The sequence below is a fragment of the Mercenaria mercenaria genome, chromosome 15, assembly GCF_021730395.1.
Source record: "Mercenaria mercenaria strain notata chromosome 15, MADL_Memer_1, whole genome shotgun sequence".
In the NCBI taxonomy this organism is placed as follows: Eukaryota; Metazoa; Mollusca; class Bivalvia; order Venerida; family Veneridae; genus Mercenaria; species Mercenaria mercenaria.
In genome coordinates, this window is record NC_069375.1 from 5,233,412 (window position 1) to 5,248,606 (window position 15,195).

General features: G+C 36.7%; 1 protein-coding gene across 1 annotated transcript; it reads left to right on the plus strand.

Moving 5' to 3' along the window:
- The first annotated feature begins 9,315 nt into the window (after positions 1–9,315).
- LOC123559129 (C-type lectin domain family 12 member B-like) lies at positions 9,316–13,231 on the plus strand. The gene is made up of 4 exons (XM_053525708.1): positions 9,316–9,337; positions 10,120–10,248; positions 11,741–11,875; positions 12,266–13,231. The coding sequence occupies exons 1-4, from the start codon at positions 9,316–9,318 to the stop codon at positions 12,550–12,552; spliced, it is 573 nt and encodes a 190-aa protein (XP_053381683.1). The 3' UTR covers positions 12,553–13,231.
- Positions 13,232–15,195: the final 1,964 nt, after the last annotated feature.

Consider the following 15,195-nt stretch of genomic DNA (forward strand, 5'->3'; position numbering starts at 1 on the left):
TACTGGAAGTAAAGAATATGTTCTGTTCTGTTCTGTTCTGCTAAGTACGCTCTGTTTATACATCATGTTATCTGTGTTAGGTATACTTAGTTGATATATTATTTTACCTGTACTAAGTACACTCGGTTATTATATAATGATGCCTGTGCTATGTACGCTAGGTTGATATGTTACCTGTGCTAGCTACACCCGGTTATTATATCATGTAACCTGTGCTAGGAACGCTCGGTTAATATATCATGTCACCTGTGCTAGGAGCGCTCGGTTATTATATCACATTATCTGTGCAAGGAGCGCTCGGTTAGCATATCATGTAACCTGTGCTAGGAGCGCTCGGTTATTATATCATGTTGTCTTTGCTTGATACGCTCAGTTATCATATCATAGTACCTGACCTTGGTTCACTTGGTTAATATATCATGTTACCTGTGCTAGGAGCGCTCGGTTAGTATATCATGTCACCTGTGCTAGGAGCGCTCGGTTATTATATCATGTTACCTGTGCTAGGAACGCTCGGTTAGCATATCATGTTACCTGTGCTAGGAGCGCTCGGTTAGCATATCATGTTACCTGTGCTAGGAGCGCTCGGTTATTATATCATGTTGTCTTTGCTAGATACGCTCAGTTATTATATCGATTACCTGTTCTTGGTTAATATGTCATGTTACCTGTGCTAGGAGCGCTCGGTTAATATATCATGTTACCTATCCTAGAAGCGCTCGGTTATTATATCATGTTACCTGTGCTCGGAACGCTCGGTTAATATATCATGTCACCTGTGCTAGGAGCGCTCGGTTATTATATCATATTACCTGTTCTAGGAGCGCTCGGTTAGCATATCAGTTACCTGTGCTAGGAACGCTCGGTTATTATATCATGTTGTCTTCGCTTGATACGCTCAGTTATTATATCATATTACCTGTCCTTGGTTCACTTGGTTAATATATCATGTTACCTGTGCTAGGAGCGCTCGGCTATTATATCATGTCACCTGTGCTAGGAGCGCTCGGTTATTATATCATATTACCTGTCGTTGGTTCACTTGGTTAATATATCATGTTACCTGTGCTAGGAACGCCCGGTTAATATATCTTGTCACCTGTGCTAGGAGCGCTCAGTTATTATATCATATTACCTGTCCTTGGTTCACTTGGTTAATATATCATGTTACCTGTGCTAGGAGCGCTCGGTTATTATATCATGTCACCTGTGCTAGGAGCGCTCGGTTATTATATCACATTACCTGTCTTTGGTTCACTTGGTTAATGTATCATGTTACCTGTGCTAGGAACGCTCGGTTAATATATCATGTTACCTGTGCTATGAGCGCCCGGTTAATATATCATGTTACTTGTGCTAGGACCGCTCAGTTAATATATCATGTCACCTGTGCTATGAGCACTCGGTTATTATATCATATTACCTGTGCTAGGAGCGCTTGGTTAGCATATCATGTTACCTGTGCTAGGAACGCTCTGTTATTATATCATGTTTTCTTTTCTTGATACGCTCAGTTATTATATCATATTACCTGTCCTTGGTTCACTTGGTTAATATATCATGTTACCTGTGCTAGGTGCGCTCGGTTAATATATCATGTCACCTGTGCTAGGAGCGCTCGGTTATGATATCATGTTACCTGTGCTAGGAACGCTCGGTTGATATATCATATTACCTGTGCTACGAGCGCTCGGTTAGCATATCAAGGTACCTGTGCTAGGAGCGCTCGGTTAGTATATCATGTTACCTGTGGTAGGAGCGCTCGGTTAGTATATCATGTTACCTGTGCTAGGAGCGTTCGGTTACTAGTAGTATATCATGTTAACTGTGCTAGGTACGCTCGGTTTGTACATCATTTAGCTCATGTTATATTTGCTAGGTAGGTTCGGTCATTATATTATTTTACTTCTGCAAGGTACACTCGGTTAATATATCTCGTAGCCTGTGTCAGGTATGATCGCTTAATATATCGTGTTGTCTGTGCTAGGTATGTTTGGTTAATATATCAGGAGGTATGTGCTATGTAGCCTGGTTAATATATCGTGTTGCATGTGCTAGTTACTCCCGGTAATTATATCATGTCGCCCGTTCTAGATAACATTCCTATACCATGAGGCCTGTGCTAGGTACTCTCGGTTAAAATATCATGTTGGGTTCGGTTAATATATAATTTTACCTGTACTAAGTATGCTCGGTATATTATGTCGCCTGTGCTAGGTACGCTAGGTTTATATGTTGCCTGTGCTAGGTATGCGCAGTTAATATATAATGTTTCCTGTCCTAGGAACGCTCGGTTATTATATCATGTTGTCTGTGCTTGGAACGCTCAGTTATTATATCATGTTACTTGTGCTAGGTACACCCGGTTTTTATATCATGTTACCTGAGAAAAGTAGGCGCGTTCAATATATCATGTTACCTGTGCTAGGTACGTTCGATCAAGATATCGTGTTACCTATGCTAGGTACGCTCGGTTAATATATCATGTGGCCTGTGCTATGTACGCTCGGTTAATATAATAGAAAAAGTTGAAACTCCACAGGTCGCTCAACACAACAAAAACGAAACTGTTGCAGGCTCGGCTTGATTGAGCCTGTTCATGGACGGTAATGGAAATGCTACCGTCCACGCCCTCTAGCCCCGGTTGAGCAGAACTCAACATTTACACATGTTAAATGTACAAGAAACAATTTAGTAGAGACATCCGCAGATGTGTTCATACGGCGGTGCACATGGAACCTTCAATGCTACCCTAGTGTGTAATTCCATGAAAAGCGGCGTATGGTCCCCAGTTAAAATAATATCATGTTACCCGTGCTAGTAACGCTCGATTATTTATCATGTGGCCTGTGCTTGGTACGCTTGGTTAACATATGTTTACTGTGCTAGGTATGCTCTGTTATTATATCATGTGGCCAGTGCAATGTTCGCTCGTTTATTATATTATGTTAACTGTGCTAGGTACACTCGGTAGATATATCTTTTAACCTGTGCTAGGAATGCTCGGAAAATACATCATGTTACCTGTGCTAGTTACGCTCGATTATTGTATCATGCGGCATGTGCTAGGTACGCTCGGTTAATATATGATGTTATTTGTGCAATTAACGCTTGGTTAATTTATCATGTACGCTCGGTTCATATATCATGTTAACTGTGCTAGGTATACTCGGTTAGTATATCATGTGGCTCATGTTATATGTGCTAGGTAGGCTCGGTAATTGTATTATGTTACTTCTGCTAGGTAAACTCGGTTAATATATCATGTTACCTGTGCTATGTACGCTCGGTTAGTATATCATGTGGCTCATGTTACATGTGCTAGGTAGGCTCGGTAAATATATTATCACCTACTTTACCCTCCGTGGCTGGCTCGAGGGCAAACAGGTCACACTTCCTATTAATGACTTAATAACAGGCGCTGGTGTCATAATACACTGTGTATTTGTTAGTTTGTTGTTTCTGTTTAATCTCATTTGTGTTTGACAATTAGCTATTACTTACGTAAATTACTTTTGACCAATTAAATCTAATTCATTAAATTTGAACTCATCAAAAATTCTATTGAATGAAATAAAAGTACGTAACAGACTCACATTAAAATATGATCTCTGAAAATGATATAGCAGGTTTGTAAGCACATTTCAAATTATAAACTTTTCCTGCTTTCTATTATTTTCTACGGTGCCCCTAAAGTGACATGTTACACACTTTTTCCACTTGGGTAATGTGAGACTTTTTTATTTCGTTTAAACGAAATCATTTCGTTTTAACGAAATAACTATTTCGTTTAAACGAAATCATTTCGTTTAAACGAAATAAGTTTAAACGAAATGATTTCGTTTGAACGAAATAACTATTCATTTCGTTTAAACGAATTAGTTATTTCGTTAAAACGAAATGATTTCGTTCAAACGAAATGTTATTTCGTTTAAACGAAATAGTTATTTCGTTCAAACGAAATGATTTCGTTTAAACGAAATAAAAAAAGTCTCACATTACCTAAGTGGAAAAAAAGTGTGTAACATGTCACTTTAGGGGCACCGTAATTTTCTCCTTTTTTTTCAAGATTATAGTACTAAATTTCATGTACATGTATGTTACGCTACCTGTTTTGATTCGCCTAACATATATGATTTTGATTTTTATTTTCATGACTTAGCTTCTTTATGCAAAAGAAAAAAAACTTATAAAGATTATATTTCATATTATACTGATTATATGTGATGCCAAATAAAAGAATAAAGTAACGTAAATCTATCGTTCGTGGTCTTCTTTCTTCCGTTCTGTATTGTATATTATTGTAAAACCGAATTAAGTAAATAAATTAAACTAATAAATTAGATAAATTTGTTACACTGTATTATATCAACCAGAAATCATTTTAAAAAAGACTGTATTTGTTGTTTTTGTATAGGTTCTAAATATTGGTATAAAATGAATTCTCAATTCTCAGGTTTTGACAGGTCTTTGTGTTCGGCACATCCCGTAGGTTTTAGGTGGAAATAGCCGAAGCATGTCGTCTGCGCTTCTTGCTAAATTATCCGATATTGATCTGTTTATTGAGCTAAGACGGTGAAAGAGAGACAACTGTGTATAGCGTTGATCTTAATAAACAAGGGAAGATAATAGTATCGATTTTTATCCAGTTCTTCAGCAAACTCCAATGCGGTGATCTCCCTTGCCGCTTCGCTCATTGATAACTGCCAACACAATGTTTTTTTCTAAAATTCAGCTAAGTGGACTTCTTATAGTTATATGATTATTTAGTTATTTTTTCCCCAATGTTTTCGAAGTTTACACTTGTTCCATAATGAAAACAAATATTCTGAATGAAAATAGGTATTTATTTACACGACTGGTAAGTATCCTGCAACGAAAATGAAAGTAAACAAACGAGTATGTCGACGTTATTCTTTGACGCCGTTCACTATTATAATGTTGCCATTTGACCCAAGCCGAAACAGATGGAGGCTTTTGAATATTTTCCTGCTGGCCAAGATATGTTATTGTCAAAAGTTTGGTATATCATATTAATATACAAGTTAATTTTTAAATCGATCATCACGTGATGAACCATGGTCACGTGAATGTTGTGTTGGCAGTGATCAACGGCAATGAAGTGGCAAGGGAGATCACTGCGTTGGAGTTTGATTCTTCAGTATGGTTACTTCTGCTAGGTACACTCGGTTAACATATAATGTTACCTGTGCTAGTAACGCTCGATTATTATATCATTTGGCATGTGCTAGGTACGCTCGGTTAATATATGATGTTATCTGAGCAATTAACGCTCGGTTATTATATTATGTTAACTGTGCTAGGTACACTCGGTTATTATATCATGTTACCTGTGCTAGGTACGCTAGGTTATTATATCATGTTGTTTTTGTTTGGTACGCTCAGTTATTAAATCATGTTACCTGTGCTAGGTACACTCGGTTAGTTTACCATGTGGCTCATGTTATATGTGCTAGGTAAGCTCGGTAATTATATTATGTTACTTCTGCTAGGTACACTCGGTTAATATATCATGTTACCTGTCCTTGTAACGCTCGATTATTATATCGTTTGTTGTGTACGCTCAGTTTATATATAGAGGATATTTGTTTGTTTTGAGTGAATATGGAATATATCTCCCTGTGAAGTGAGAAAATTTCAAATATTTTCATGAGCGCATAGCGCGAGTAAAATGTGACAATTTTCTTACTTTGAGGTGAGATATTCTATATTCACGAAAAACAAACAAATTTTCTTCTCATTTTATGCTTAATTACGTTGAGATATGCATTTTGCAACAACTTTTAATATCAGCGCGGGAAATAGAGGCGCGTGAATGAACATGACGTCAGACGTATTGTGACGTTAGAAAGACGCACACGACATAAAATTCCATTTTGTTTTATTTCTTGCTGCATAACGTTATAAAATTCTCATTAAGTAAAATAATTTGAATCAAGCAATATACTATAAAGAACAAAGTGCGACTACAATTTTCATCCTGTTTTAATACACAATGTATATGTAGATCGGCAATCCTATATCATTTACATTGAGTGATATGCAGTGAGTGATATGGATTATATCTCACTGAAAAACACAGTATTTCATCAGTTAGCATTGAGTAAATGATGTTATCACATGTTTGACGCCGCGGGAGTGTAATAAAGCCATTAAAAAATGATAATACACTAGTGTAATAACGTCGTTTATAGTGTAGAAGACGTTGGTCAAATTGACTTGTTTATACAGTAAAAGAAAGTAGAATTTTTAATGTTTCGACAGGAAAGGCTAACATGTGATAAAAAGAATATTACATTTTTGACTTTTGCAGAGCCTCGCATTTTATTATTTTATTCAACTCGTTTAATAAATTCAGTATGAAAAGACACTCATATAATATCCTCTATTTATTTGTGTAATTAACGCTCGGTTATTATATCATGTGCCAAGTGCTAGGTACGCTCGGTTATTATATCATGTGCCAAGTGCTAGGTACGCTCGGTTATTATATCATGTGCCTTATGCTAGGTACGCTCGGTTATTATATCATGTGCCATATGCTAGGTACGCTCGGTTATTATATCATGTGCCAAGTGCTAGGTACGCTCGGTTATTATATCATGTGCCAAGTGCTAGGTACGCTCGGTTATTATATCATGTGCCAAGTGCTAGGTACGCTCGGTTATTATATCATGTGCCAAGTGCTAGGTACGCTCGGTTATTATATCATGTGCCAAGTGCTAGGTACGCTCGGTTATTATATCATGTGCCAAGTGCTAGGTACGCTCGGTTATTATATCATGTGCCATGTGCTAGGTACGTTCAGTTATTATATCATGTGCCAAGTGCTAGGTACGCTCGGTTATTATATCATGTGCCTTGTGCTAGGTACGCTCGGTTATTATATCATGTGCCATGTGCTGGGTACGCTCGGTTATTATATCATGTGCCAAGTGCTAGGTACGCGGTTATTATATCATGTGCCATGTGCTAGGTACGCTCGGTTATTATATCATGTGCCATGTGCTAGGTACGCTCGGTTATTATATCATGTGCCATGTGCTAGGTACGCTCGGTTATTATATCATGTGCCATGTGCTAGGCACGCTCGGTTATTATATCATGTGCCATGTGCTAGGCACGCTCGGTTATTATATCATGTGCCATGTGCTAGGCACGCTCGGTTATTATCTCATGTGCCATGTGCTAGGCACGCTCGGTTATTATGTCATGTGCCATGTGCTAGGCACGCTCGGTTATTATGTCATGTGCCATGTGCTAGGCACGCTCGGTTATTATATCATGTGCCATATGCTAGGCACACTCGGTTATTATATCATGTGCCATGTGCTAGGTACGCTCGGTTATTACATCATGTGCCATGTGCTAGGCACACTTGGTTATTATATCATGTAGCCTGTGCTAGGTACGCTGGAGTAATATATCATGTTAACTGTGCTTGGTTAACTTGGTTATTATATCATATTAATTGTGCTAGGTACACTTGGTTTTTATATCATGTTAACTGGGCTAGGTACACTCAGTTATTAAAGATGTTTATCTGTGCTAGATACACTTGGTTGTTATATCATGTGGTCCATGCTAGTGTCACGCGGTGACATTAGTGTTTAACAGCGGTCAAATAATGCATTTGTTTCAAAATGTTTAAAAATAGTTGTATATGTAAAAACTTGAATTTTGTGAATTTGGCAATTCGGATATCTTAAAAGAACAAAAAAGGTTACATGCTGTCATTATAGAAATGATTTTTTTCTTACTTGTTAAATATCTTGCAGTGTCAAATTAATTGCTTTTATATGTTTTCATTATTTCGTTTTTTTATTCCATTTTAGAAGTGGCGTTTACATGTGTGGATATAGACACTGACTGCGCAGACTACGGAGTTGATTATATTTGTAAGGGAGACTATGTACCATGGTCAACTATACATTGCCAAAAGTACTGCAATTTTTGTCCATCTGGTAACCACTACATACATCTTTTGAATATTTACATAATCAAATAGTTCGCCTTGCGTAACAATAAAGTTGTAATTATTTTATGATGTTTTTTGAAAAATTAATATTTTTATAGACATAAAATCTTCGCCATGTTCTCACAAGAAATCAAAATATGCAGGTAAGATAGTAGACACGTAGGTAGATAGATGATATCTGTTTGTTTCAGTGTAATTCACGAGTGAACATGTATACTAGAATGCTTTTTGAAAATGTAAGATATGGTGTTTGTGAGTGGAAAATGTTTTGACTTTACATGTAAAACAAACGATTTTTTTTTTTATTTCAAGTTTTAACTAAATTTACCGACTCTACAGTTTCTTACCAGTGAAAAATACATCTGCTATTTTACATGCTAATATTTCGATAACTCAATGAATTAATGGAAATTATCAGTGACATATTTCTCTATCTCACTCACTGAACCGAAATTGTCAAAGTTGATATATTGATTAATATAGAAGAAATTATAATCGAATACATACTTTTATTACCTCCCTTTGTTGTTCTACCTGCGTAAGTTCATTTGCAGTATTGAAAGTAGCGTTTTATCTAACCATGTAATTATGCATGTCATCTATACTTGGACAGCTGTTTTAACATTAGTCTTGACTAAGTATATTAAAAGCTTTGCCTTACGAAGACCATTATACATGATGTCTGTAACACAGTTACTTGCTGACTGGCATGTCCTTGCCTGAACACTTCCTCTGAACTTGTACATTGAAATTAATTGTTATACCAAACAAGGTACGCTATGAACATTACATGTAATTTGATGCTCTCAGATGTCTTCTTCATCTACTATGTGAGTCAACTAAGAAACATTTACTAGGTAGATCTATCCGTAGCTTGAGGCCGTTCCTGCTCCCTGTCTGAATGTTACTAAAATAGTGGCAATGAGCTGAAATCTGTCTAGTTGGAATGTTCTGAGAACACGAGTAAACAGTGGCTTAAACTGGCGACTTTCTGTCGGTTATGTCACGCCAACATGCTGTGAGTTTCGAGAGATGCGCTTCAGTGCTGTCTATCCAAGATTATAAATAAGTAAAAAATATTTTAATAGAATCTTGGCACATTCTCTGTTCAAATCAGAATTCATTTAAAATGCAAGAAACTTGTGTCTGAACATCGATAAATAACAGCCTGCTTAGATTATCTTATGAACGGATTTTACCCATTTAATGTTAATTATGGGAACATTAACGGACACCAATTTCAATTCCCCCGTTAAGTATTGATATATCGTTAAATCCAATCGATTCAGTTCTTTTCTTTTCTCGTTTACAATTCCATGGGAACATTTTGGTTTTTGGGTACTTCAAAAGAATGAAAAGCGTGTGCAAATTTTGGTATGATAAATGTTATGATTTCTTGAAAGTTATCAGTAAAAGACAAGGTTCTTTTATTCCGGCGACTGTAAAATCATTAATAATCGTGGTGATTAATCATCATCGATTTCAAGGTTGCATCAAAAGTTGAAATCTATAAATTCGTATTCCCTCTAAATTGCTATTTTTGCACAGAATTTCAAACACCAGATGATTAAATGATTTTACTGTATCCGTTGTTGTTTGCATTTGACACTTATTTTTTCCAGTATAATACATTTTGACCAGAATAATACGTCTAAGTAAAAATGAAGAACCCGTGCGATAACACTGATGTGCTAGAGGGCATACATTTTAACTGATCCGGAATATTCAACAATAGCTTTCCCGTCTGCCAATGAATAAAAAAAATGTAAAACCATTGCTCTGCTTTTTTGAAGGCGTGTAGGATTTTATGTATATAAACTAGTTAAACTGGACATTCCATAGTATCAGGCTTGCCACCTTTTTTCGGGGTTGTGTTGAAATATAAAAAAAAATCATCTGACAACAAGAATTACTTTGAATTCTTATTGCATAGTAAATAGTGGAAACCTTAAAAAACTTCATGTCCGAATTTGAAATGTTTTTAATCTAAGGCTTTTGCCTATATGGCTCTTTGAAAACTTTTGAAAATCGTCCCTCAGAATCTGCCGGCCGGTAGAAGTTTGTGTTGTGAACTCTGGTGAGCAATACGAATACATCAAGGCCTTCTTCTTTTATTATAGGAGCGTCTGCTCATTGTGTGGATGCCGACAGTGACTGCGCAACCTACTCGCGTGAATATATTTGTACCGGAGATAACATACCATGGTCAACTATACATTGCCGGAAGTACTGCAATCTATGTTTGTTAGGTAATTTCTTCGTTCATTAAATATACTCAGCGTCACTGAAAAGGTACCTCCCTAATGGCCGTTATATTTAAAAAATCGCATTGGACTATGTAGAAAGCATAACACAACTACATTTGACGCAGCTGAGACGTCACTGGTGTAAGAATTTGTCAAATTCGATGAACTCCATTTGAGGCACGGGCTGCACGTGTAAAATGACTTTTCGAGCAATTTCGACATGTACGAAAATTCTATCGCAAATCATTCATCGCACTTGAAAGTTAGTCGACAGACTAAGAGGAATGCGGTAAAAAAAGAATATCTTTGCTAAGAATGCCACGTTTAAGGCACGATCAACGCCATCAGGCCATTAGCATGGTTGACGCCGAGCTTTCATGTCGTGAAATTGCACGTCGTATGGGCTGTTCTCACCTGACAGTCATGAAATGGGTTAGGAGACATGATGAGACAGGGTCTATGAGTAACAGACCGCGCACAGATCATGGAAATGTGACGTCGATATTGTATAAAAAAACAAGAGGTATATATTATGTGGTAACTTTTCAATGACGCCCAGTATAGTTCTCATTAAGTTTATATGACCCGAAGTAATATGATTTAAAATCAAACATTAAATTAGAATTAAGTATCGATTGCCATACCGAAAATTCTGATCCAGACGTTATATGAGCTCTAAAATAATGAACATCAAAGCAGACTTTCTGTTTTCCATCTTCTTTACACAAACTAGTGTTTTACAAAAAGGCATAGAGCTACAATTTTTTTAGAGGTCTCAAATATAATATGTTAATAAATTTGATACTGGTCCTGTTATTTGTCTGAGGGCTAATACGACTGTACCGGGGACAACTAACAGGGCCAATATCAAATCCCTTATTTATTGACAATTTTATTAAATAACTATATGTACATAAAGAATTCAAAACTTAAACACTCAATTTATTAATTGTAGCAAAGAACAACTCTAAATATACACAACATATTTCAACCATTTTTATTTTATTCTGTCACTGGGTGGGGCACAACCACAGACTCACCTTCAAGACTTAAAAGTAGATCGATTTCTTAAGTTTCATTCAGGTATTCCGTGGTTAATAAAACATTAGCTTGCAGCTCTAACATTTCCTCGCCAGACGTCGTGCTGTTGTTGTTGTTTTGTTTTTTTGTTGTTTTTTGTACGCTAAAACTATGAATTAGTTCCATGTTCAAACTGTCAACGTTTACTGACTTTAAAAACCAAATTGGCTGCCGTTTCCGAACTTCCAGCTTCGATTCTACATCACTTTTTTGCCCTGTGTTATTAGCCAATCAAATTCCTTAAAATACGGGCTTAATATCTATATCACTTTTCGGCCCGGAGCCGCTGACTGATATAGATATTGGCACTGTTATAGAAGACGCCTTTGTATTGTATTAGACGAGGCAAATGCTGTGTTTAAGGGCTAATAATTAATAGTTATTTAATAATCTATATTACTAACCATGTTTGTAGCGACAAAAGAATCAACAACTGTAACAACAGAACTCACAACCAAATCGTTTACGACGGAAACAACGGCATCTACACCAGCAACAATAACACATCTTCCTAGGACCTCAGCAACTGTCATTGCTACTACAGCAACAGGTACTACGTGATACATTAGAAGCCTTTGGTAAAACGGAGGTGAATCCATTTTGAGTTCCTGATTATCTTCAATGTTTTGTTTAAATTTGATTTCCCCATTCATCTAGCATGGGAAATGCCAGATGGGGTTTGCCTTGATAGGTAAAATCACTATAAAAAGCTAGTTCGATGTACAAAAACATATAAGAGTTTGATTTTAATAGTTCAAATTCAATAGTCAGCGTACTTGCATTGCGCACGATGCACAACACCAAAGACTTGGTGTTATTCAACAGCAGCACCGCTATATACATGTAGAATTTTTGTATATTTCAGTAATGTACCCGACCGTACATCTTGGTTCTTGCTTTATTACTTCATTATTATTTATCTAAATAAACTTATTTGTAGTTATAAGCATGTGTCCTAAAGAAGTGGAACAGCGTGCACAGTCACAGTACGTTTTCCAGCTTGGGGAGAAATGCTATGAGTTTGTTCCTTTGAATGACAGTTGGATGTATGCAAAAGAAGACTGCCATAATAAAAGTGGGCATTTACTTTCAATTATAAGTGCTGATGAACAGACTTTTATTTCCAATATGCTGACAACAATAAATTTTACGCAACAACTATGGCTTGGACTAGATGACCGAATAAATGAAGAGCAGTGGGAATGGAACTCAGGTACAAATCGTTGATTACCGAGATATAAAGCGATCTAAACAAGTCTCTAGTTAATTTAACAATGAACGAATTTGATAAAATAATAAACTGAAGTAAAAGTAATGTTACACAAAGGGGATGATATCGTTACGTAAAATATCGTATGAAAACAGGTTCTAAGAGTAATCAAATGTGGAAAAAAAACAGATCTATTACACGATCCTTTAGAAGCATAGAACTTAACTAATTTAAGTATTTCATTTCCATGACTTAGTATCTCGTGGCCCCGCGATAGCTAGCTTCGGCCACGAAAGAGTTTCTCGTTCCCACAAGTTAGTATAGCCAAGATGAGATAGCATCTCTAGGCAACCAGATACTTCACAAATATTCAAGAGTATTTCATTCCCAGGATTTAGTGTCTTTTGCCACTGTAGGACCACATTCGTAACAGATCGCATTTGTAACAGATTTCGTATGTATGCGATCGCATTCGTAACAGGTAAAATGTGTTACGAATGTGTTTGTCCAACATGAGGGTTGACATGAGAAACACATATGTATCATGTTGAGTTTTATACTGCAAATGTTCAATCAGTCGGTTGTCATCGCAACACCATTAAATGACTGCCATAAGCACCATCACAAGTTAGCGTCGTCGTCGTCGACGTCATAAAACTATTTGAGGCGCATCATGAGAAAATGGGCCTTTGGGAATCTTCGAGGCTTTGCGATCAGTGTGGGCCCTAATCAGCCTGCGCTGATCAGGGCCCACACCGTTCGCTGTTATTTCAAAGAAGGCTTATTCTACCTAAATATGAAATTTTCTGACCCTAATTCAGATGCATAAATGCACAGGTCAGCCTAAATATACACTTTCCGGAAATTCACGAAAATGTCAGAATGCCAATTTTCCCGTGACGTGGCTCAATTTTTTATTATCATTTCTAGATCCAGTACTATAATATGATTACAACTTCAGCTACTTCTACTGTTACCTCGACTAGCTGAAATATAGACCCACATGCTCAGGTCACTGGTTCGAACCCGGTGGCGACATAAATTTTTTAGCTATCTTTCCAGAGCTGTTTCAAGTTGGGTGACAAACAGGAAGTTGCCATGGCCTGGGACAAATTATATACAACTTGTCATAGACGGAGTCGTTAGCCTTCAGTCTAGGAGGGCCCGACCTTGTGCTGCGAACTAATGTCCAAGAGATTTTAAGAAAGTACACCTTATTTTTTAATTACCCGCAACCCACTGAGCCCGCCTGTGAGGTAATAGGCCTTCTTTTATTATAATCCCGCCGTGAAATAGCGGAGTTTGTGTGTTCGTGCAGTTATATATGGGTTCTTGTCCTTGGTATAACTTGCCCAATAAAGTTCACGTCAGGCTTTTAAATGGGACATATTTCATTTGATGTATCCATTGTCTTCAGTATAAGTTTATTTGATGTTTAAAGCAATGCGAACTGACAAAGATAAACAAAACGGAAAAGAAAAACCTATCTTGCAGCGAACCCGCGGACGCCGACGACATCAGGATCAGAACAATAGCCATGAGCAGTATTCGAATAGTCAAGCTAGTCACTATTTCAAAGTATACATAAATGTATATATGTACCCGGTGTTCTACGGAAACAAGCTTTTACAAGACTTTCTATGTTAGTTGAGACTGCCTTGATCTTGATTTTAGAGCATTTTATTTGTTGTTGAAGCGATACAACAAGCGCATTGCCAATTATAAAAAGTTTAACAGGGATTGCATGTGGTGTGCATCTTCCCTTTTAATCATACATATTCATATATTCATGCATTTAGTAAAATTGAAATCTTACAAACCAAAACCGATATGAGTGACATGTACATGTAGTACCATGCTACTATGAATAGACCAGTCATGATAACGGTATTCTTGCCAAGTTTAAATGCCAGATAACAAACCAGTACCAAGATATAAACTTGACCGGAAATATCCCTCTAATTAACAAGAGGGCCGTCATGGCCCACTATCGCTCACATGTCTTGAGTAATATTACACTATACAATCATGTTTTTAAATCTGGGATTTTTGCCATTTTAGAGGCCATAACTCTAATACAAATAGTGTGATATGGCTACTTTTCGAGAAAAAAAAAAGCAAGATCTTAATGATAAATTAACTTCAATGCAAGTTTGGTCAAAATCAAATAATAAATGTGATTTCTGTCATGTTCACAATGCTAAAATCAGCAAATTTTGACATTTTAGGGGCCATACCAGGACAAATGGTGCTATATAGCTGGTTTTCGCAAAGAACCGAGATGTTATAGATATATAACTTCTATACAAGTTTGGTCAAAATGAAATAATAAATATGGTCTCTATTGTGTTCTCACAAGACTAAAATATGCAAATTGTGCCATTTCAGCCATAACTCCGAGACAAATGGCGCGATATGGCTGTTTTAAAAGGAAGTGAGATCCTATAAAAGTTTAATAAAAATCAAATAATAAATGTAGTCTCCATTGTGTTGACAAGGATAAAATCAGCATTATTTGCCTATTCAGGGGCCGTAACTCCAAGTCAAATGGTGCAATACGGTTATTTTTGAAAGGAACCGAGATCTTATAGATATATAAATTGTGTGCAAGTTTGGTCAAAATAAACAAAAAATGTGGTCTCTATCGCGTTCACAAGGCT